The 25,284-nt window shown below is 45.0% G+C and overlaps 1 protein-coding gene across 1 annotated transcript in view; it reads right to left on the minus strand.

Annotated features, from left to right (window-relative positions):
- Nucleotides 1-598: 598 nt before the first annotated feature.
- ZFAND4 (zinc finger AN1-type containing 4) overlaps nucleotides 599-25,284 on the minus strand; it is a 32,121-nt gene continuing 7,435 nt past the window's right edge. The window contains exons 4-9 of the mRNA XM_056849293.1: nucleotides 24,245-24,431; nucleotides 22,887-23,034; nucleotides 19,474-20,634; nucleotides 10,264-10,315; nucleotides 7,297-7,414; nucleotides 599-734 (exon numbers count right to left, since the gene is read on the minus strand). Of these exons, the coding sequence (XP_056705271.1) occupies nucleotides 599-734; nucleotides 7,297-7,414; nucleotides 10,264-10,315; nucleotides 19,474-20,634; nucleotides 22,887-23,034; nucleotides 24,245-24,431 (1,802 nt within the window). The remainder of the gene's footprint in view (nucleotides 735-7,296; nucleotides 7,415-10,263; nucleotides 10,316-19,473; nucleotides 20,635-22,886; nucleotides 23,035-24,244; nucleotides 24,432-25,284) is intronic.

Here is a 25,284-nt window from a genome sequence, read left to right on the forward strand (position 1 = left end):
TTCTATTTAATGAAAACCAGGGAAACTCATTTGCTTAAAAAAATAATCTGCTGCATAAGAAATAGCGGGATATGATATTTCTAGACTGGATATACCGGGCACAACTGCCAAAGGGACATGGAACCCAGCGCAGCAGACACAACAATCCGAAAAACCTGAAGAGCAGAACTGATGGAAAGAGGAACTTCTTGCTGAAATAATTTAAGATACCACACAGGGGACAAAAAGCATGGCAGAACACCAAAAGACCTGAGATCCTCAAGTACGGCTCCTCCTCACAACTTCCAGTAAAGTGCATCTTTTAAAGGACTTGCCTAGCGAGAGCTTTTCTTCAAATACAAAACACTTAAGACAAGACATATATAACAGTTAAATCAGAATGTACATTTTTAAAAACTACTTTTAAAACTTTCGATTCGAGAATAAAGATGTCGGCGACAGTCGTGTTTGCATTATTCTTCAATCGCACATAGCCTGGTGGCATTTGGTTACTTGGCAAATCTTAGATTGGAAGCACAGGCCGAGGAAAGAGTTCCAAGCCGCCGCTGCCACTTCTCTCCGTACTGCAGGATTCTGGATGCATGCCACGCAACTGGGCTTAGATTTTGGGGAGTTTGGGGGCGCTGACAACAGGGTTCGCCTCCTGCAGGTACCGCCGCCCTGCATTCTTGTAGTCATAAGTACAGGAGTGAGTCTCCGCGTAGCGGTGAGTCGCGCAGAAGTTGTTTCCGCATCTGAAGGCAGAAAGGGAAGGGGTTAGCCATTTCCCCCAAAAACACTCTTCTTGTGGCAGGAAAGAAGAAGGGTTGGTTTTTATATGCAGATTTTCTCTACCTTTTTAAAGGAATGTCCAAGTGGCTTACAATCTTCTTCCCTTCCTCTCCCCACAATAGACACCTTGTGAGGTAGATGGGGCTGAGGGAGCTCTAAGAGAACTGTGGCTAGCTCAAGGTCACCCAGGTGGCTTAAGAACATAAGAAAAGCCCTGCTGGATCAGACCAAGGCCCATCAAGTCCAGCAGTCTGTTCACACAGTGACCAACCAGGTGCCTCTAGGAAGCCCACAAGCAAGACGACTGCAGCAGCACCGTGTTCCACAGCATCTAATATATTCATAGAATCATAGAGTTGGAAGGGACCACCAGGATCATCTAGTCCAACCCTCTGCACAATGCAGAAAATTCACAACTACCTCCCCCCTCATACCCCCAGTGACCCGTACTCCATGCCTAGAAGATGGCAAAGATGCCCTCCCTCTCATCATCTGCCTAAGTTCATAGAATCAGCATTGCTGACAGATGGCCATCTAGCCTCTGCTTAAAAACTTCCAGGGAAGGAGAGCTCACCACCTCCTGAGGAAGCCTGTTCCACTGAGGAACCGCTCTGTTAGAAAATTCTTTCTAATGTCTAGATGGAAACTCTTTTGATTTAATTTTAACCCGCTGGTTCTGGTCCGACCTTCTGGGGCAACAGAAAACAACTCGGCACCCTGCTCTACATGACAGCACTTCAAGTACTTGAAGATAGTTATCATATTCGGCATGCTCCTCTGATCCTGGAGAGAATAGATATGAATAGTGACTAGTATCCACTTTCACTAGTAGCCATGGATAGCCCTCTCCTCCATGAACATGCCCACTCCCCTCTTAAAGCCTTCCAAGTTGGCAGCCATCACCACATCCTGGGGCAGGGAGTTCCAACCCTGCTTCATGTTCAGGAGTGGGGAACCAACCCGGTTCACCAGATTAGCGTCCACCATCCCTAACCCCTACATCATGCAGTCCCTGCCTTGGCAGTGCGGTCCATGAAAGGCCCTTGGCTTTAGCCCAACCCTCGTTAGAGGTTCTCCTCCCCTCCCCATGCAAGAGCGCCCCGTTAGCTCAGGAAAAAGGAGCAAGAGACATGCCATCAGCTAGCCAGGATGGGACATGCAGCTATTCCACACTGACAGATTTCCTCCAGCTTCTCGGTTATCCTGAAAGACAGAGAACCCCCCGTGCCTCCGGCTGTGGTCAAGATCTAATAACTTCTGCAAGCTGCAAATGTGCTCTGCCAGGCGTAGTTCCCTCAGGCCGTCTCCTCAATCCCTGATTGGCCAGCTCAGCCTTGCTGAACTGAAGTCCCCCGGCCCTCCTCTGGATGCTCATTCGGGACCCTCGCTGACACAACTGGGATGGCTCACTCCATGGGGTCTGCACCCACTCCAAATGATTTGCGCCAAGCATAAAAGGACCAAAAAGTTACCTTCTGGGCATCTCTTACACAGCAACCCTATCTTTGTTTTATGCCCCGTGAAAGAGGACAGGGTTGTTACTAAATCCATTTCAAAGCGTAAGAGCTCAAAGATATTCCAGATTTGCATCACAGTGTTGCAAAAGCAAAGGCAGGTGGCAAGGAGGAGCAGGGCTTAGTTGGAATCTTATGCCCCCTTACAGGCCAGCTGTGCCTTAGGGTGACACTGGATCAAATGGCAGGAGTCAATGAAGAAGCCAAAAGGAAGAAGCAGCAGCGTAGGTTTTCTACGCCATTTTTCTCTACCTTTGAGGAGTCTCAAAGTGGCTTACAATCGCCTTCCCTTCCCCTCCCCACAACAGATACTCTCTGAGGTAGGTGAGGCTGAGAGAGTTTGGAGGGAACTGTGACTGGCCCAAGGTCACCCAGCAGGCTTCATGTGAAGAAGTGGGGAAACAAACCCGGTTCTCCAGATTTGAGTCCACCACTCATGTGGAGCGCATGAACATACATGAAGCTGCCTTACACAGAATCACACCCTTGGTCCATCAAAGTCAGTATTGTCTACTCTTTTTTAAAAAAATTAATTAACTGTTATTTACCAATAAATAGTTGAACAAAGAGCAAGCAGGCTTAATTTCAAAATACTATAAAACAGTAAACCACAAAATCAAATAACAATGGAAATTGCAGCAAAAACACACAAAACTAAGCCTACAGCAACAGGAAAAGAAAACAACAACATCTAAAAGGGCAGGAGCCCTAACAACAGCCAGACACTACAATTGATTTTATGGTTAAAAAATCAGCTCTGGCCCCGGAGTCGGAGGAAGACAGGCAAACCACAAGGAAGGTTCCAGCATAAAATGGACTGACACTGCCGCACTTCCAGAGCTCATGTGAACGCACAGTCAGAATAATCAAATGGTCAGAACCCACAACCCATGGTCAAATAGTCGGAACTGTGAGCACTTGTCCCGTGGTAGTCCCACAAACAGCATCCAGAGACAAAGAGTCCAAAAGAGAGCTGATTTAATGGAAAACACACAGGCATTGCAGAGCTTACAGGTACATTGGCACAGATGGCAATTGGGGGCACGGGGTAGGCCTGTAAGGGAAAGTATTAGTCACAACAGGTCAAGGCGGCCCCCCTTCCACTGAGGAGTCGTTCCCACGGGAGATAGCACTGGAACAGGAATGCAGCAGCTAGCAGTTTGGCCTTGAGAGGCACCTGGTAGAATCAAAACTAAAACGGTCAGAGTCTGACAGGCTGCTTAGAGCTGTGGAAAGCAGGCCTGACAGGAACCCACAACTGCTGTATCCACTATGCTCTCTTATGGTGAGGGATTCACTACAAAATTCAGGGACTCCTTTCCTCTAAACCTTCAGCTCCTGCTCCCACATCCAGGTGAACAGACGGGAACAGTAGTTGTCATTCCAGAGGCCATCAGGAAAAGTGTGGACAACAGAATTGAGGGAAAGGAAGGGATTCCAGAGCTGCACTCTAATCAATGTTGGTCCAGACTTTAGCCATACGATCTGTCAAGTCCTGCAGGTGCTTAGAGATCATCTCCATCTCTTCCTCTCCAATCTCTTCCCCTTCAGTCTCTTCCATATCGTTTATTTCCTCATGTGGAGCCTCGAGTTGACCTTTAAGAATTTCACTGAGTTGATTCTCTAGATGATCCGGTAAGCCAATGTTTTCTAGCACCTGAATAGAATTAGTCGGGTCCGCAGAGTCATCCTGCCCTGGGCTGTTGCTGGAGTTCCTCAAGGTTAAAGATTTGTTCCTGACCTGCACTGAATGGCAGGAAACAGCAGTCTCTTCTTTCCCTTTAGGACTATTACATATTTTGGTAAGTTGTTTATATCTGTCTAGAGTGGGTTCACCTGTAGATTCCGACAGGCATGGCAGATCAGACATAGAGCATTCCGTCCCAACCGGCAAACTATTCTGGGCACTCCTTTGATGGAAATTTAGCTGCCCTGATTTTAATCTCTTCCACTTCTGTAAATTTTGAGATTGGCTTTCTGGTTGACCTGGATGACTGGGGGAGCTTCTTACTGGCAATGTGGGGCTCTTCTTCTGAGTAGTCCAAACAGGGGCCGTCGCCTCAGTTTTACCTCGTTTAGGAGATATATTCTCAGTTGCCCAGGACAACAGTGGTCTTTGTCCCACCTCTACAAACACCGACTGGGCGGATCTGCCAGGAAGCTAACAGCCTCCTCATCCTTATCAACATGAGTGGAATGGTAGTACAATTAAATGAAAGTAGTACTCTTAAGCCTTGGGGAGAATCAGGGAGTTTCTCTATCTGCTTTAAATCCACATAGTTGGATTAGCACATTATCTTGATACTTACAGGACAATGGTTAGCACATTACCTTTGTTACTTTTTGCAGGACAATGATTCAGCTCAAACCCCTTTCTGACTATATATTACTCTTCCTACACACTTGACACTGAGAGACACTGTCCTTCAGTGTTACTTCTCTGAAGATGCCTGCCACAGCTGCTGGCGAAACGTCAGGAAAGAAAATACCAAGATCACGGTTACACAGCCCGGATAACCTACAAGAACCACATAGTTGGGTTCGATGCAGAGCAGCTGGCTCACTGAGCGAGTCATCTCCCTCCTGCTTGTCCAGCGACCTTGTTTTAAAGGGTTCTGAGCAATTTCTAAAACTACTGCATTCTTCTGCAGCAAAAGATTATCAGCTACATTATCAGGGGATGATTCTTTTCTGGTGGGACAGATCTTCCTCCACCTATTCCCTGAATGCTCAGAAGAGCTGTTTGTTGCACTCTGAAACCTACCACTTGATGGCACAATTTCTCTTTCCAGCAAGGCCTTTAAATCCTCAAATTTATTTGAGATGTTATTTAGTTGCTGATAAATATCAATCACGGTTTCTGCAGTCAGGAGGCACTGGTCCCCCACTCTCTTAAGTAGGTCCGTTCTAGTGAGCCTCTCAGCTTCTACTTCCTTTATCACTATGTCAATATTATCAGTTTTATCAGACCCCCCATTGTCTACCAGGGGAGGGGAAGTTCCTTCTTCTCGACAAACCTCTCCTAAGACAGTCTCTTGCAACTGGGAAGAACTGTCTGGTGTAGTGTCTTGATCCTTAATTTGCCTTAAAGCCGAAAATCTATTAGCAGGGGGAGATGAAAACTCACTCACCAAATCATTCCAAAAAAGGTCGTCAACTCGAAGCTATTTCCCAAGTCTTTGTGAGGAGGATGGCAGTGAGTCCGAATTCCTCCATTGCCTTTTCAATGACATTTTCCCCTTCATTGTTGTTCTTAAATTCAAGCTTACGCTTGAAGCCTTTGTTGCTTCACGTTGCTTTGTTTATCTCTCACTCTCTCCCACTTGCTCCTGTCTTAACAACTAAGATTAGCTTTATTTAGCTAGCTTGGCTTTAATTGCCATTGACTATAGCCTTCGGTTTAGCAAGGAAAAGGACCAAAATAGACTAAAAAAGAAATAAGAGAAAAACTCCAGAGCCAGAAAAAGGAGTGGCTGCTGCTAGGATGCCATCTTCTCTCCTCCAGTATTGTCTACTATGAATGTAAGCAGCTCTACAGGGTCTCAGGCAGAGGTCTTTCACATCACCTACTTGCCTGGTCCCTTTAACTGGAGATGCCGGGGATTGAACCTGGGACCTTCTGCATGCCAAGCAGATGCTCTACAAACTGAGCCACAGCCCCTCCCCTCATGTGGAGGAGTGGGGACCTCCAGATTAGAGTCTGCCGCTCATGTAGAGTGGGGAAACAAACCTGGTTCTCCAGATTAGAGTCCGCTGCTCATGTGGAGGAGGGGGGAATCAAACCCAGTTCCTCAGATTAGAGTCCACTGCTCACGTGGAGGAATGGAAATCAAACCTGGTTCTCTAGATTAGAGTCCACTGCACATGTGGCAGAGTGGGGAATCAAACCCAGTGCTGCCTTTGTCAGATACCTGATGAAGTATCTGACGAAGGGAGCGTTGACTCTCGAAAGCTTATACCCTGAAAATCTTGTCTCTAAGGAGCTACTTTACTCAAATCCAAGGTTTAATATGTTATTGATACTGTAAATTTTGTTTATACGTTAAAAATAAATTAAAAATTTTAATTATCATCTCTCAAGCGGTACCATTTCAGTGGTGGCCATCCTTGCTGGTTTCAACTCCACTGCACTTCACATAAGTCGCGCGCAAGACAAACGGCAATTCCTGGCGAATAAACTGTTCCTAGTTCTTGGATTAAAAGATGGCTCCCTTGGAATCCCATTCCCATATTCTCCAATTTCAGTTCTGATCCTAATTTTACATTTGGTATTCAGATCTGTAAAAAGGTGACCAGGGTAAGATCTGGTCCTGGGTTCCAAGTGTTTTTGAACGGAAACACAGCAAACTTTACAAGAGCCGTTCCCCAGGCTTTACATGGATTATAAACTCGCAGCCCATTCCTGGGGGGGGGGGGAGAACTAGAGGCACCACAGCCGCGCTGCCTCCAAAGGAGGTTTCCCCCCACACACACACACTAAGGCCAAAACCTTGCCCGACCCTGAAAAACCTATGCAACCGCTCCATTGGGTTGCATGGGGATACGCCACCTCAAAAGGTGGCGTATCTCCAGGTAAGGGAAAGGGGGCATTCCTGGGCTGAAAGGGCTTAGGAGGCTGCCTAAAGACGGTTCCCTCCCCTGGCCTACCACCAGAACACCCTGGGGACACGCCCGGGAGGACAGTGCATGAAATGCTGGCCGCAACAGCGCCGGGAAGATGGCGTCCGGGTCCCCCTGCCAGCATCTGTGCCACCCTGGGTGGCATAAGGGGCACGGGAGCCGGCCCAGGGGGCCCAACCCCCAACGCAGCCCCTTCCTGGCCTCCTAAGGACTTTTGTCCTTTAGGCTCAGGAATGGGCGGTCAGTGCCAAATCCATCACCTACCTGAATCTGACACGTATATTTAGCTTCTTCCTCCCGCCTCGTCACTGTTGGGGGATCCCTCTTCCTTTCTTTGAATACATTTTTTATTTGAAGAAACTCACATTTTAAACACGCCGTCTCAACATACCTACATTCGTAGCTACTCGCCAGTCCTGTTTTCTTTCCACAGAAGCAGCAGTGCTTCACTATTTTCTTTTTAGTCTGGACGGAGCCATTCACGGGGGGAAGATGAGCTGCGTCGCCGGCTTTGAAAAAGCAAATCGAGAACGGAATCAGAGAGATAATGCAAGCCATGGGGGTGGGGGGAGAGAGGAGTCTATTTTCTCAGTAAGAAACAGTGCCTGAAATTGACTTTGAAGGGAACATGTGGCTAGAATATGAGAACCTAAAAACCCTGAAGTGGTGTCGTAGGGATTTTCACAAAAGGTAAATTCAAATTTTCATTTTTGTTTATTTATCTAGTGCATTAGTACCAAGAGCCATAGCGATTAATACTTCAAATACAATAAACCAATAAAATAATCGCCATACAACCCAACTTCTAAATTAAGATATCCTACATTTGCTAATATGGTCATCATCATCATCATTCCAATAAACCAATAAAATAATCGCCATACAACCCAACTTCTAAATTAAGATATCCTACATTTGCTAATATGGTCATCATCATCATCATTCCTTTATTGGCATGCAAACACACTACAAAAGGTTACAAAAGGAATGGAAAGGTTAAAAAGTACCCTCTATAAAATGGTTAAAAGGTGGTTACATTGAGAAATACAGTTTTGTTGGTACTGCCACCTAATCAGCTGTTTGGAGGGCTTTTAAAACAAACTTTAAAAACTGAGCCACCATCTCCAATACTTGGGGTGAACGATTGTTCCATAAATAGAGAACGTTAAAAGAATCTGAGACATTCAATCTATTTACCAACAGGGGGCTTCATAGTTCACTACGAGATTCTGTAAAGAAACTACAATAAAATAAAACATGAGCGACTGTTTCTATACAATTACCGTCACACAGGCAGAGCCTGTCAGACAAGGAATTTTCCAAAATCTGCCTTCGAGTACCGCAGATGGCAAAACATTAAATCTGGCCAGAGAGATAGCTCTACGTTGGGATGGATCACACAGGAGAGTTAACTATGGAGAGGGTTGGTAAACATCAAAGGGTACCCCTAAATTTAATGGGAAGCATGTTTTATTTGCAGCACTATTTAGATCTTTCAGTCCTGTATCTAATAGTCTGCATTTTATTCTTTGGAAAGCTTCTTCCTCAGTAAGCATAAGCAAGGAGTCGAAATTAAGGCCAATAGATTTAATTTTGCCCTGGTCAAAATTGCAAAACTGTTGATGTGGGGGGGGGGTATTGGCTTGTTGCCAAAAATCTGTTTTAATGAAACAGGATTAGAAAAAACAAACCTCTGGTAAATTGTAAGAGGCTAAATTAACAGAATGTATCTAGGATTTTGTTTTATATCTGTGCATAAAAGGACCGCATAACGAGGAGCCTAGTTGGATATATGATCCATGAGGGCGGTTGCTGGAATGAAAGAAATCCTATCAGTCTTCTAGCCAGCACAAGATTCCTGTTTATTCTTCTTCAAGAGACTAACACAGGTCTTTTTATGCATGGGCACTTTGACTTAATTTCTCTGCCAGTCTGACTTGGTTTTTGCATTGGGGTTATGCATGAGTTTCGCGCCCCTTAGAGATGACCTCGCACCCAGCCCGTGCAATGTCCGGGTCTTCCCAATCCTATTTATTTATTTATTTTATTTATACCCCACCCTCCCCAGCCAAAGGTGATTCTTCGATCTCCCCTGAGATCAGCCCAGGTCAAATCGTCCCCATTTCCATGCATAAGAGTTGGTTTTTATATGACGATTTTCTCTACCTTTTAAGGAGAATCAAATCAGCTTACCGTATATACTCGGGTATAAGCCGACCCGAGTATAAGCCGAGGTGCCTAATTTCACCCCCAAAATGGGGAAAAATTAGGCACCCACGTATAAGCCGAGGGGGAAATGCACCCCCTCCCCCCCCCCGCAGGCTTACCTGACCGGGCTTCAGGCACGCAGGCAGGCGGCGGCGGGCCCCTCCCTGCGCGCAGGAGGCCCCGCAGGGTCAGCTGGCAAGCGGGAGGACCGGCCTGGGTGAGGTGGAGGGGTGGGGAAGGTGGGGGGGAAGAAACCGCCGCCGCCCAGCAGAAGGTGGGGTGGGGTGTGAAGAAACCGTCGCCGCCGCGCAGAAGGCGAGATCGTGCAAAAGTCGCGACGATCGCGCAAAAGGCGCGATCGGGTGGGGTGGGGGGGAAGAAACTGCCGCCGCGCAGAAGGCGCGATCGGGTGGGGTGGGGGGGAGAAGGCGGGACAGCCCGCCCATCAGCTGGCCGGCGGGAGTGCGCTGGGAGAGGGCCCGGCAGGCGAATTACCGTATTGACCCGAGTATAAGCCGAGGTGAGTTTTTTAAGCCAAAAATCATGGCTAAAAAACTCGGCTTATACTCGAGTATATACGGTACAATCACTTTCCCTTCCCCTACCCTGTGAGGTAGGTGGGGCTGAGCTCAAAGAGACCCGTGACTAGCCCAAGGTCACCCAGCTGGCTTCATGTGCAGGAGTGGGGAAACCAACCCAGTTCGCTGGATTAGCCTCCTGGTTCTCCAGATTTTATTAAGACAACATTTAAAGGTAAAGGTCCCCTGTGCAAGCACTGGGTCATTACTGACCCATGGGGTGACGTCACATCCCAACGTTTACTAGGCAAACTTGGTTTACGGGGTGGTTTGCCAGTGCCTTCCCCAGTCATCTTCCCTTTACCCCCAGCAAGCTGGGTACTCATTTTACCGACCTCGGAAGGATGGAAGGCTGAGTCAACCTTGAGGAGGCTACCTGAAACCAACTTCCGTTGGGATCGAACTCAGGTCGTGAGCAGAGCTTTTGACTGCAGTACTGCAGCTTACCACTCTGCGCCACAGGGCTCCTAAAACACCATTTACAGAATGCATTTATTCTGTTCCCCTGCTGCAACTTGGATTAGATAGGAAATTTATCATCGTACCATAAGAATTCTGCTCTTATTACTCACCTATTCTTTTCCCTGTAGCCATAATATTTCCATTTAATCCAAGCCCGGGAGACTAAAAAAAAAAATATTAAAGTGGAATTTATAATAAAACACAGCTCCCACATTTTACAAAAATGTTGTATGTAAAAGCAAATAACAGAGCAAAATAATTATTTAAGCATGTTATTTTTTTAAATTGTAAACTTCTCTGATCCTTAATGTCAGAGATGGACAGAAACACAAATACAGTATAGTCATGGCTGTATTTTTGAGATACCAGGCAGAGTTTACTAAGTGTTCAAGCCCCCTCAATAATCTGGGAGATATTTTAAGAGTATTTGTAGCTCAGGTTTTTCCTGATTAGAAGAAAAAGAAGAGCTGGATTTTATACCCCAATTTTCCCTACCTTTTAAGGAGTCTCAAAGTGGCTTACAATCTCCTTCCCTTCCTCTCCCCATAACAGACACCTTGTGAGATAGGTGGGGCTGAGAGAGTTCGGAGAGAACTGTGACTGGCCCAAGGTCACCCAGCAGGCCTCATGTGGAGGAGCAGGGAATCAAACCCGGTTCTCCAGATTAGAGTATGTCAATCATTTGGAGGAGCAGGGAATCAAACCCAGTTCTCCAGATTAGAGTCCCCTGCTCTTAACCACTATACCACACTGGCTCTGTTTTTAATCATCTTATATTGATAGCGGCAAGTCAAAGCACCCAGCAGGAACAGAATTCCTAATTAAGAACTTAAGAAGAACCCTGCTGGATCAGACCAGTGGTACACTCACTCCAGCAGCCTGTCTCACACAGTGGCCAAGCCGTTCCTCTGGAGGTCCAACCACAGCCAATGACTGGTTAGAAGGGGAAGCAATTATGTCTTATGAGAAGGTGATGGAGACTATTATCAGTTATCCACGTTTTCTTTCATATTTTTACTTAAGAAATGCAGCGCCATCCGTAAGGAAAGGACTGAATTTCGGAACACGACAGAGTTGTAAAACCTGGAAAGCCTGGTATGGATGTAGGGAAATATATTGACTTTGGAGTAAAGCACAGAACAAGAGTGGAACCTATAGATTTAAATGGAAAAGGGCCATTGGCTGCCCCATATTACCACGGAATGGAAATGGATATGGGAATATATCTAGAAGAGTTGGTTTTTCTATGCCAACTTTCTCTACCACTTAAGGAAAAATCAAACTGACTTGCAATCACCTTCCCTTTCCCGCCCTACAAGACACCCTATAAGGTAGGTGGGGCTGAGAGCTGTGACTAGCCCAAGTTCACCCAGCTGGCTTTGTGTGGAGGAGTGGGGAATCAAACCCAATTCTCCAGATTAGAGTCTACCGCTCCAAACCACTGCTCTTAACCACTACACCACGCTGGCTCAAAATAAATATTATAAATGTAAATAAGAAATAAAACTTTTCTTCCCCCAAGATTCAATTTTGGTGGTATTTAATTCTCTTCAAGGTCAAATGCACACGTCTCACTTGTGTTGGGGTTGTTACACTCAAAATGAAGTTTTGATGGAGGTTTTTGAAATGTCCATAAGTTATTTCATTTTAGAAGAAAATGTATGCATCGAGAAAAGATGCCGTGGAATATGAAATGCAGACTTCTTTTGCTGTGCCTCTGAAAATGATCAACTGTTTGTCTCAGCAGCATGAACGGTGCACAAAAATTATTCCTCACGAAAAGCAAGATGCACTTGCTTCTTTTAGTGAAAAATCATTCCTGCAGCTCAGTGACTAGAATTTGGGCCTTCTCAGCATTGGCCCCGCGTTGGTAAAACTCTCCTCCCTACCTTGAGGCTCATACAAAACTTTCTCTGCCCGCATTTTGGTATTGGAAAATGTGTGAACATAAGAGAGGCCATGTTGGACCAGACCCAGGCCCATCAAGTCCAGGAGCCTGTTCACACAGTGGCCAACCAGGGGCCTCCAGGAAGTCCACAAGCAAGACAACTGCAGCAGCATTTATCCTGCCTGTGTTAAGAACATAAGAAAAGCCCTGCTAGATCAGACCAAAGCCCATCAAGTCCAGCAGTCTGTTCACACAGTGGCCAACCAGGGGCCTCCAGGAAGCCCACAAGCAAGACAACTGCAGCAGCATTTATCCTGCCTGTGTTAAGAACATAAGAAAAGCCCTGCTGGATCAGACCAAAGCCCATCAAGTCCAGCAGTCTGTTCAGAGTGGCCAACCAGGTGCCTCTAGGCAGCCCACAAGCAAGACGGCAGCAGCAGCGTTATCCTGCCTGTGTTCCACAACACTTAATGTAATAGGCATGCCCTTCTGACACTGGAGAGAATAGGGATGCATCGTGACTAGTAGCCATTTGGACTAGTAGCCACGGATAGCCCTCTCCTCCATGAACATGTCCACTCCCCTCTTAAAGCCTTCCAGGTTGGCAGCCATCACCACATCCTGGGGCAGGGAGTTTCACCATTTAACTATGTGTGCTTTAAGTTGAGCAAAATGCTCATGATTTACAGACATTTTAGGTAAGAGAAGTTCTCTCATTTTTATACGGAGAATTTTCTCCAAGGCAGTTAATTATTTGACTCGTGTTGGAAATTTTATTTTATTTTTTTTGGCATAAGTCACAGCTGACTTATGGTGACCCCGGGTGGGGTTTTCAGGGCAAGAGACGTTTGGAGGTGGTTTGCCTTGGCCTGCCTCTGTGTCATGTCCCTGGTATTCCTTGGAGGTCTCCCATCCAAATATTTGCCAGGGCTGACCCTGCTTAGCTTCCGAGATCTGAAGAGACCAAGGGCCAGCCGGGGCTATCCAGGTCAGAGGAAATTTGAAATGGCTGCTGACAAGAGCTTCTGTAAGAGGCGGCATCCTAACAGAACCTGTGGCTGGCTTCAGTGCCGTCTGCATCAAAGCAGCGTTGTGCGCGCACCAATTTCCATTTCAATTTGTCTTCAAGAGTGAAATTAAATTACAGCGTCTTTTATATTGCTCCTCCTCCATTTGCTAGTTTTGACAGAAAGTGGAGGGTTCCAATTCCAAAAGCAAAATTACGTCAACGTAAAGGGAGACCCCACGTTATGGGGGTGGGGAGGGGGAATTCCAAACACGAATACAAAGAAGGCCAAACAGAGGGAAACCAAAGGCCTCTCCTTCAGTTGGCCAAAGGCTTGTTAAATTATCAAGAATGACTGTGAACATGTCCACTTCTCTCTTCAAGTCTTCCAAGTTGGCAGCCATCACTACATCCTGGGGCAGGGAGTTCCACCATTGAACTCTTGTGTTGTGTGAAGAAATACTTCCTTTTGTCTGTTTTGAGTCTCCCTGTCCACAATCTAGGATGAGCCTAGACTCCCTCACAGGGTTCTTGTGATGCTAAAATGGGGGAGGAAAAAATCATGTATAGTACCCTGAGCTTCTTGGAGGAAAGGTGGGGTAAGGACGAACAGAACAGTCATCTTTCTCCCTGAGTCAGGTGGGACAGTGGAGATCCCAGAACAGTTGGTTGGAGAGGGTAACGTGTCAGGTGGGATGAGTCTAGACTCCCTCGCAGATGGGTCTGTGAAAGTCCATGGCATGGGGTGGACGAGGGTCAGTAAACTGAAATGCAATCCAAACAAGACTGATTGGAGACAAAGCCACCAGAGAGGCAGGAAGTCAGCCTGTCTTGGGTAGGGTTGTGGTCCCCCTGAAGGAACAGGTTTGTTCACACACACTCACAAAGTTGGTGAGGGGTCTGGAGACCAAGTTCTATGAGAAACGGTTGAAGGAGCTGGGTATGTTTAGCCTGAAGAGGAGAAGACTAAGAGGGGATATGATAACCATCTTCCAGTACTTGAAGGGCTGTCATATGGAGATGGTGCTGAGTTGTTTTCTGTTGCCCCAGAAGGTCGGACCAGAACCAACGGGGAGAAATTAACTCAAAAGAGTTTCCATCTACACATGAGGAAGAATTTTCTAACAGTTAGAGCAGTTTCTCAGTGGAACAGGTTTCCTTGGGAGGTGATAAGCGCTCCTTCCCTGGAGGTTTTTAAGCAGAGGCTAGATCGCCATCTGACAGCAATGCTGATTCTATGACCGTAGGCAGATCATGAGAGGGAGGGCACAGTGGCCATCTTCTGGGCATGGAGTAGAGGTCACTGGGGGTGTGTGGGGGAGGTAGTTGTGAATTTCCTGCATTGTGCAGGGGGTTGGACTAGATGACCCTGGTGGTCCCTTCCAACTCTATGATTCTATGATATATGAAGCTGCCTTATAGGGAACCAGAGCATTGGTCCATCAAAATCCGGACTGTCTACTCAAACTGGCTTTCCAGGGTCTCTATTATGTACTCCACAGAAGATTAAACAAGTAACAAACAGATGCAAAACTTCTACAGGAATTGGAGAACGTGGCCAAAAAAGTAAACAGCAAACAATTAACCAAAAATATTTAAGGTAGGAAATATATACAGTAATGGGAAAATATTTGCAGTGGTGGGAACAGGACATCTGGATGTAATCCTGTCCGACAATCTTAGGAAAACTTAGGAAAACTCTAAGAATAAAGGAGCTCAACCAATTGAACCATTTATAAAGACTTAATAACTGGCAGGAGAACAAATTGGGCAAAAAAATGACACTTTGTTTTTCAACATAGTCAGTGTTCACTTTTGCTAAATTTGTGCTCCGGCAATATTTTCCTATTAATGTATATATATTTTCTTACTACTGTCAATATTTTTTTGTTAATTGCTTGCTGTTTACTTTTTTGGCCATATTTTGTAATTCCTGTAGAGGTTTTACATCAGTTACTTGTTTAGTCTTCTGCAGAGTAAATAACTGTGCATTTTTTTATCATGATGTATTGTGATTCTCAACATCAGGTTTTCAAGATAAGGGTTGGTCAGAAGTGGTTTACCACTAAAAAAACAAATCAGTGGGTTCTAGATCAAATCAAACCTGAACTGGCCCTAGAAGCTAAAATGACTAAACTGAGGCTGTCGTACTTTGGTCACAGTATGAGAAGACAAGAGTCCCTGGAAAAGACAATCACGCTGGGAAAAGTTGAAGGCAGCAGGAAAAGAGGAAGACCCAACAAGAGATGGATTGACTCAATAAAGGAAGCCACAGGCCTCAGTGTGCAAGATCTGAGCAAGACTGTTAAAGAAAGGGCGTTTTGGAGGACATTGATTCATAGGGTCGCCAGGAGTCTGAAGCAACTTGACGGCACTTAACACACACCCATTGGGCGTTACCACACTTTGTATTCCCAGCGATGTATTAAGAGTTTGAAAATGTTATAAAAAACATCGCTTTAAAAGGGTTTTTGGATACCACGGCTTATAAATGGTTGGAAGACGTCTTCACATCTAAAGGGGCCAAACAAAGTGCGAACGGTATTTTTTATAACATTTTCAAACTCTTAATACATCGCTGGGAATACATAGAAAGTGCGAACAGTATTTTTTATAACGTTTTCAAACTCTTAATACATCTCTGGGAATACAAGTGCGGTAACCCCATAGTAATTCTGGTTTGCTTTTGACACTGGGGTCGCTTGTTTTTATTTATTTTTTTCTTCCCAGGGTCTCAGACAGAGGTCTTTCACATTACCTACTGCTTGGTCCTTTGGAGATACTGAAGGCTGAACCTGGGACCTTGTGCATGCAAAACAGGCTCTGCCACGGAAGGGATCTATCTCGGGATACTGCTGGAAGTTTGATTTTAAATAGTATTATTTCTTCTTGTTAGCCACCTTGGGCAGATGCTGGAGAGTGCATGGATATAATTTTTTTTTAATAAATTAAAGAAACTATTGGATTCTTATAGTAGTGTTTCAGGATTTAAGATTAATCAAGAGAAAACGCAAATAATATTTAAAAACCTCTCTGGAGCAGAACAACAAGATTTTACAACCACAACAGGTTGGGAGAAAAACTAACAAAGTGAAATATCTTGGAATTTGGATTTCTACTAAAAATGCGGACTTGATTTCCAACAATTATATTAAGTTATGGGAAGCAATAAAAAAGACATGTTGATATGGACAAATAAAACACTCTTTGTTGGGCCGCATTTCAACAATACAAATGAATATATTACCAAGACTACTATTTTTATTTCAAACTCTCCCTATAATATCTCAAGTAAAATATTTTAATGTTTGGAAGAAAGACATATTGAATTTCATCTGGCAAGGGAAAAAACCAAGAATTGCTTACAAATATTTGGTGGATTCAAAAGACAGGGGAGGTTTTGCACTTCCTAATTTTAAAATATATGCTGAAGTGGCTGCTTTAGTACGGCTGAAAGACTGGTTGGACTTAACCAACACATGTTTACTGGATTTGGAGGGCTTTGACAACAGAAGTGGTTGGCATGGATATCTGTGGTATGAGAAAATTAAAACCCATGCATCATTTCAGCAACATAAGGTTGTCATCTCTTTATAGAATATGGACTAGATATAAACACCTATTGGAAGTGAAAACTCCATTATGGATTTCATCACAAGAAATGTTAACACTATGTCCATTAAGACCAGCCCAATTTCTTACTTACCTTCCTTCTTAAAGTGGGAAGGTACAAAATGTTCACTTAAAGAATATGAAGAAGTTAAGGATTTATTAACCTAGTTTCAATATCATCAAATCAACTCTGTTTTTCTCCAAGATATGAAGACAGGTTTTTGTAAAAGTAAATCAACTTTCCAGAAACTTTTATTGGACACCAAAGATCAACTAATATCTAAAATGTATAAGCTACTGTTGGAACTTTATTGTGAACAAGAACAGATAAAGCCAACTATTAGTTGGGCACAGATGTTAGGTCATGATATAATGTTATATAAATGGGAAAGACTTTGGTCACGAGACATGAAATCCATTCTTTCACAATCACTAAGATAAAATATCTATAAAATGATGTATCGATGGTATTTAACATCGAAAAAACGTGAAGTCCTATGACTCAATGTCACCAAAATGTTGGAAATGCAACAAAGACATAGGCTCGTTTCATCATATGTGGTGGACTTGTGAAAAAGCTAAGACTTTTTGGGATATGATATTTAAAGAAATACGACTGATTTTACAGTGTAATGTAACTAAGACACCGGAGATGATGTTACTAAGTATGATACCGGACACTATAATTACTCAAAGGACATTCTTGATATATGCCACCACCGCACCAAGACTGGTATATGCAGCCAAATGGAAGGCGGCGGAAATATCAGATAAAAATGACTGGATACAAAAGATGCTGGAATTGACAGAGATGGCAAAACACACTGCAATGATAAACCAGAAAGAATTTGCAGTTTTGGGGGGAATGGGAGGCATGGAGAATGTATTGTGAAAACGAATTTCAAATGGGGATGTTTAAAGGTTATTCTTTAATCTAATCCTTTTGTTACAATCCTTTTATTTGGTATTATTATTAGATAACTTTATGTTATTATTTGAATCGATAAGATTTTCGTGTTTAACATAATATCAGGATTAGTACCTTTAGGCAAAAGAGTATACTTTTTATAATTAGATGGAAGGGTGTGGAGGGGAGGTCAACATTTGTTTAATTTAGATTACCAAATATTATTAACAACGCTAATTGTGTTTTTAAATGTAATAAATATTCCTTCTTTTTATAGTTGTTAAATTGTTGGATCAATATAATATGGAAAACAATAAAAATCTTTTATAAAAAAAAGAAAATGTTATAAAAAACATCGCTTTAAAAGGGTTTTTGAATGCCACAGCTTATAAATGGTTGGAAGACGTCTTCGCATCTAAAGGGGCCAAACAAAGTGCGAACAGTATTTTTTATAACGTTTTTAAACTCTTAATACATCGCTGGGAATACAAGTGTGGTAACCCCCATAGTGATTCTGGTTTGCTTTTGACACTGGGATCGCTTGGGTTTTTTGTTTTTTTTCCCTTCCCAGGGTCTCAGACAGAGGTCTTTCACATTACCTACTGCTTGGTCCTTTGAAGATACTGAAGGCTGAACCTGGGACCTTGTGCATGCAAAACAGGCTCTGCCACTGAGCCACGGAAGGGATCTATCTTGGGATGCTGCTGGAAGTTTGATTTTAAATAGTATTATTTCTTCTTGTTAGCCACCTTGGGCAGATGCTGGAGAGTGCAGGGGTATAATTTTTTTAAAAAAATTAAGTAAATAAATGCCTGTTAATATTTTAAATATCCAGAATAAATTCACATGTTGTGAACTGGCATTCTTTAACAGCATAAAATTGATTCGCATGAACTGTCAAACATTCCAATTTAATAACTGGTGCGTAATCTGGGATCAGTTTGCTGACTACACCAAAGTTTGAATGCATTTATGCTGGTTGCTGTACCAATTTAATGAATTTAGTGGACGTTGGGTGTGGGGGACCAACTAATTGATCTTACAGGAAGGGAAAACACAGACCAAACTTTCCAGGCAGTTCAAGAAGGATTCCTTCAATTTACAGAGCATTAGTAAATGTCCACCTCACATCTTCCAGATACCCTTTAACAGAACTTTCTCCTTGCCAGACTATTTTTGCTGGTGAGAAATTCATAAACTTAGACGAGCTTATTGGCCAAGACACAAGGGTGATACAATGAAATTATCACAGAAGAACAAAAATGCCCAATTTTGTCCAGATCAAGTAGACTCCCTAGCCCACACTGTTTTAGCATGTCCACAAAATAATACAGCACAAGGTAAATATATCACTCCCTGGATAAAACAGCTAAAGACACTTCCTGAGAAGCAAATACTGCGTTATCCGCTGACAAGTAGATTAGCCAATTGCATGAGAGATGTGGCAACATTTCTCTTTATTCTTCACAATGCAGTTAAATGGTGGAACTCCCTGCCCCAGGATGTGGTGATAGCTGCCAACCTGGAAGGCTTTAAGAGAGAAGTGGACATGTTCATGGAAGAGAGGGCTATCCATGGCTACTAGTCAAAATGAATACTAGTCATGATGCATACCTATTCTCTCCAGTATCAGAGGAGCCTGCCTGTTATATTAGGTGCTGTGGAACACAGGCAGGATAATGCTGCTGCAGTCGTCTTGCTTGTGGGCTTCCTTGAGGCATCTGGTTGGCCACTGTGTGAACAGACTGCTGGACCTGACGGGCCTTGGTCTGCTCCAGCAGGGCCATTCTTATGTTCTTAGTGCCAAGGAAAAATTAAATCTCGTTTCTTCCTTTTTAACGTGTGAAATGGTAGATGAACAGCCCAGGGCGGTTAAGTCTAGGGGAAGGAAGAACATTAGTACTTACTAAGAAATATCCAGGCATGTCATTGGGAGGAGAGGTCACTCTAAAGCTTTCTTCCTGAAAATGTTGGAAGTTTGTCGTTAGTGCAATACCAGAAGTCCGAAACCGGCTTGCACCCCAGGAATTCTGCAAGGAGTCCCTGTTTGCGCCTCGGGCCAGGGAAGCGAGAAATCCTACATTACTAACAGAAACGACCGGTTCCTTGGACGCCTTGATGGCCACCTCTGCCATTTCTCTAGCCTCCGCTTTAGAATGGATATCAGGTCTTTTGCCAGGGGAGTCCATTCTGAGGCTATGGTATCTAGGACTCCTGGCCGAAGAGGCATCTGCTAAATCGTGCACCTCTAGCGACCGTAACACATTCGAAGGAGCGGCAGACCTGAGGTTACCTGCCTCAAAGGACCTGGACGGGGGTTGAGGTTTCCAAGGGCTACACCGGGTCACTTGGGCCGAACACTGAAGAGGCGACAGGCCTGCGTTCTTCTGAAAGCTTAATTCGTGAGAGTTAAGGATGCTGGCCGTTGCTGTTCCAGCGGTCAGAAGTTTTGTATCGAGCTCGAGAGGCAGATCTGTGGCATTACAGTCTTCGTCTCCACAGGACAGCCCCGTCACCTTTCCTACATATAGTTCGTTGCACAGCTCAGCTGAGTTTGCCTCTGTTAACGCCAAAGCATCTGTGTTTGGTATTGAGTTGGGCTTTTCTTCCATGGTGTGTAAATCTGTGTTCCTGAGATTCGAGTAAAAGTCAGGACTTCTCTCGTTTTCTGTTGCGCAGTTTTCAGCATTGCTTTCAGAATCTGTGAGCGGAGCTGGGATTGACGCCGCGTTGCCTGCAGGAAATTTAGCAGCTTCTTTTTCAGCGCACGGCATTTTAGGCGTCGGCCTCGGGGTGCCAGCTGTCTGAGGATGGGATGCGGCTTCCCATTTGTCACTTCCCTTAAAGAAGTCGCTGGTGATGGCGGGCACCCTTCTACCAGCTATGCCCAGAACGGAAAGCGTTTTCGGAGGGAATTCAGAGGGGAATGGATTCCCGGTAGGCGGTAAGCAAGACTGCCCGATCTGAGGGAGCGCCTGGAGAAAACGGTGACGGGCAGTTGCGACAGATCCGCTGGCCGGACGCGGAGCCGTCGGAGGATGGGGAAACACTTTTATAAGCTTCTTAGGCTAGAGAAAGGGAAAGGAGGCACGGTTATTGCCATCTGACAACAGCGCTTACAGAATCTCGTGGCGGTCAACTCCAAAACTGCTACAAAGGAACACCAGGTTCCCTGAATGGAGAGAGTATTCTATCTCAGCAACACAGAACCTGAGAGGAAGAAGAAGAAGAGTTGGTTTTTATATGCCGACTTTCTCTACCACTTAAGGAAGAATCAAACTAGCTTACAATCACCTTCCCTTCCCCTCCCCAAAACAGACACCCTGTGAGGTAGGTGGGGCTAAGAGAGCTCTAAGAGAGCTGTGACTGGTGCAAGGTCACCCAGCTGGCTTCACGTGGAGGAGTGGGGAAACAAATCCAGTTCACCAGATTAGCGACTGCCGCTCCTGTGGAAGAGTGGGGAATCGAACCCGGTCGACCAGATTGGAATCGGCAGCTCATGTGGAGGCGTGGGGAATCCAACCCGATTCTCCAAATCAGAATCCACCGCTCCAAACCACAGCTCTTAACCACTACACCACACTCGCTCTCCAGGAAGTGGTCTTAAAGCTCACATTCCAAACTAGGAATTAAATGCCACTATTCGGTTACCCTGCAATGCCACCCCTGCCCTCAAGCCTCACTTGGTTGCCCTTTCTACGGAAACCTGAGGTTAAAGTTTAGGCTAGAAAATGTTGGCCAACATTAGAAGAAGAGTTAGTTTTTATATGCAGACTTTCTCCACACTTAAGGGAGACTCAAACTGGCTTACAATCACCTTCCTTTCCCCTCCCCACACCCTGAGGTAGGTGGGGCTGAGAATGTGTGACTAGCCCAAGGTCACCCAGCTGGCTTCATGTGGAGGAGTGGGGAAACAAACCCGGTTCTCCAGATCAGAGTCCACCGCTCCAAACCACCGCTCTTAACCACTACACCACGCTGGCATTACATTGAAGTAAGTCTGGATTCTAATTTTAATAAGCAAACTCTATTCCAGGGGTCCCCAACCTTTTCGAGCCTGCAGGCACCTTTTGAATTCTGTCACAGTGTGGTGGGTGCTGCCACAAAATGGTTACTGCAGGAGGCGGAGCCAGCCACAAAATGGCTGCCGCAGCCTAACTTCAATCACACAGCGAAGATTCTTGTGTTGCCACCAAAGCAACAGTTTGCACAGCCAGTCAAATCTCCGATGGACAATGAGGAGCTTTGCTGGGAAAAGCCCCCACCTGGCCCTACCCACTTTCTAAAAACATTTGGCAGGCGCCAGGAAAAGTGCCTGGAGGTGCCCACGGGCACCACGTTGGAGATCCCTGTTCCACTTTAATAATGACTTCGTATATGATCAATGTTAATCCTTTCGTACAGCTGCTTTGCTGGTCAATGACCGTAATAAATTGAATCGCTTTACTCTGCTCTGGTTAGACCTCACCTAGAGTACTGTGTTCAGTTTAAGAAAGATTTAAGAAAGATGTAGACAAGCTGGAACGTGTCCAGAGGAGGGCAACAAAGATGGTGAGGGGTCTGGAGACCAAGTCCTATGAGGAAAGGGTGAAGAAGCTGGGTATGTTTAGCCTGGAGAGGAGAAGACTGAGAGGGGATATGATGACCATCTCCAAGTACTTGCAGGGCTGTCGTATAGAGGATGGTGTTGAGTTGTTTTCTGTTGCCCCAGAAGATCGGACCAAAACCCAAGGGGGGGAATTAAATCAGAAGATTTTCTGTCTAGACATTAGGAAGAAATTTCTGACAGAGCAGTTCCTCAGTGGAACAGACTTCCTTGGGAGGTGGTGAGCTCTCCTTCCCTGGAGGCTTTTAAGCAGAGGCTAGATGGCCATCTGTCAGCAATGCTGATTCTGTGAACTTAGGCAGATCATGAGAGGAAGGACATCTTGGCCATCTTCTGGGCATGGAGTAAAGGACACCGGGGGTATGAGGGGGAAGGTAGTTGTGAATTTCCTGCATTGCGCAGGGGGTTGGACTAGATGACCCGGGTGGTCCATTCCAACTCTATGATTCTATGAATTGACCTAGAATATGGAGGAGAGATGCAATAAAAAGAGAACATTATTACAGAGCGATTAGGATTTTATTTTTTTTGCTCGCCATTTACCTTTTCTCTTATGGGTCTCCGAATTTCTAAAGCCAACAAGGCAATCACTCCCTTTAATGGAGCGGTGAGGAAAACGGAGGGCCAAGCGAGAAAGGTGGACAGCCTTTGGAAGGAGCTGGGACGCGAAGGCGCCAACGGCTCGGAGGGGGGCAGGAGAGGAGGCAGCTTCACCTTTTTGCTGAGATTCAGGCTCTCCATCTTGGCCTTGAGTAGCTTCATTTTATTCATCGTAATAGAGTTCTCGATAATCTGCTGGCCAGAGGGAGAAGCCTCCGCATCTTCATCATCGTCAGGGTACAAATTATAAATTGAACCACCGCTGGGAAGAAGAAAGCACAACCATGTTTTCACATGAGAGGTTTAAGAAGGAGGAGGAGGACTGGTGTTTATACTCCAATTTTCTCTACCTTTTTAAGGAGTCTCAAACTGCCTTACAATCGCCTTCCCTTCCTCACCCCACAACACACACCTTGTGAGGCAGGTGGGGCTCAGAGAGTTTGGAGAGAACTGTGACTGGCCCAAGGTCACCCAGCAGGCTTTATGAGGAGGAGTGGGGAATCAAGCCCAGTTCACCAGATTAGCGTCCACCGCTCATGTGGAGGAGTGGGAATCAAACCCAGTCCTCCAGATTAGAGTCCGCCGCTCATGGGGAGGAGTGGGGAATCGAACCCGGTTCTCCAAATTACAGTCCGCTGCTCATGTGGAGGAGTGGGGAATCAAACCCAGTTCTCCAGATTAGAGTCCGCTGCTCCTAACCACTACACCCCGCTGGCTCTCTTAAGGAAACAACACTGGCACACATGAGAAACTAAAAGCTACGAAACAAAGAGGTGGTGCAAGCAATCAAACTTTTAACACTGAGTCCCTACTGCCCTTGCACTCCAAAAGAGCATTTGTTTAAGTTTCCTCAAAGGATCCAGAGAAAATTTAGGATAAAAGAGCCAGTGTGTCACAGTGGTTAAAGTGCCAGAAAGCATTGGCATTCAAGACTATTCTCTTGGAAGCATGTGAGAAATATAATAAAGGAAAACACAGGTCAATTTTAATGAAACCTCTGTAACGACAAGGGGTTCAAGCCAATTCCCTTATGGCATTGTATCTGCCTAGGCATCTTCAGATGAAGAAGAGTTGGTTTTTATATACTGACCTTCTGTATCACTTAAGGAAGACTCAAACCGGCTTACAATCACCTTCCCTTCTCCTCCTCACAACAGACACCCTGTCAGGTAGGTGAGGCTGAGAGAGTGTGACTGGCCCAAGGTCACCCAGCTAGCTTCGTGTGTAGAAGTGGGGAAACCAACCAAGTTCCCCAGATTAGAGTCCGCCACTCATGTGGAGGAGTGGGGAATCAAACCCAGTTCTCCAGATCAGAGTCCACCGCTCCAAACCACCGCTCTTAACCACTACCTCACACTGGCTCCCAAGCTGGTTTCTTTAAAAAGAAACTCTTACAGTAATCAATATCATCTGAACAGGAACGCAATATTTGAAAGCCCCCACCCCCGAGAAAGAAATGAAGGACAATATACCTTAACGATCCAGACAATGGGGTTATTGTTCCATCTCCCCTGTCTATAACACGGAAGAAATTCACCTGGTCTCCTTCTCGCAATATTAAGAAGGCAATCTGTTTACTGCATTGACCCTTTTCCCAGACATCGTCGCGACTGGGATCCATATATTCCGATATTTCCCTAATTGGGTCTTCCACAGGAACTATAAAGAAGAGAAACGGTGAGAAATAGTTTCTGGGTGAAAAGCTTCTACCGCAGAAGTGGGACAGAGAGGCACGTAGATTTCACCTAACTCTTGTGCTGAAACACACTCGTTTATGGACCGCACCAAATAAGTCTTTTTCATGGGCAAATTAAGTGATAACCACATCACTTGAAGTATTAGAATCATTTTGGGTAACAGCTGGCTGATTTATCACCAATTGCAAATCCTTGGCACAGATTCAGGTACCAGGGAACCTTTGCAGAGACAGCTACAGATCCTTCCCTAGAAAGAAAAATGGTTGGTAGACTATTTCTACTGGTTAGAAATCCATACGTTTAGATGAACGTTCTTATTGGCAAGGTGTAATGCCTTAGACTCAGCCGAGACGTGAGGGCAGTACAATAAAGTTATCGCAGAAGAACGAAAATGCCTAAGTTTGTCTGGATCAAGTAGACTCCCTAGCCCACTGTTTTAGCATGTCCACAAAATAATACTGCACTAAGTAAATATATCACTCCCTGGATAAAACAGCTAAAGACACTTTCTGAGAAGCAGATACTGCATTATCCGCTGAAATGTCTATCTGTCAATTGCGTGAGAGATGTGGCAACTTTTCTCTTTAAGGTGGTCAAGGAAAAATTAAAGTCCATTTCCCCTTTTGTAAAGTGTGAAACGGTAAATGAATAACCAACGGCTGTCAAATCTAGGGAAAGGAAAGGGAAAAAAGGCCCCTAAAGCCGCAGTGGGCCCTGGCCATCCTTGGTCCACAAGATAAAAGCGCCCTGATCACATCATCGGCCCTTGTTGACAGACAGCAATCTGGCAACCCTCGGGCGCATCGTGAGTCCCC

Source organism: Euleptes europaea, chromosome 5 (genome assembly GCF_029931775.1).
Source record: "Euleptes europaea isolate rEulEur1 chromosome 5, rEulEur1.hap1, whole genome shotgun sequence".
In the NCBI taxonomy this organism is placed as follows: domain Eukaryota; kingdom Metazoa; phylum Chordata; class Lepidosauria; order Squamata; family Sphaerodactylidae; genus Euleptes; species Euleptes europaea.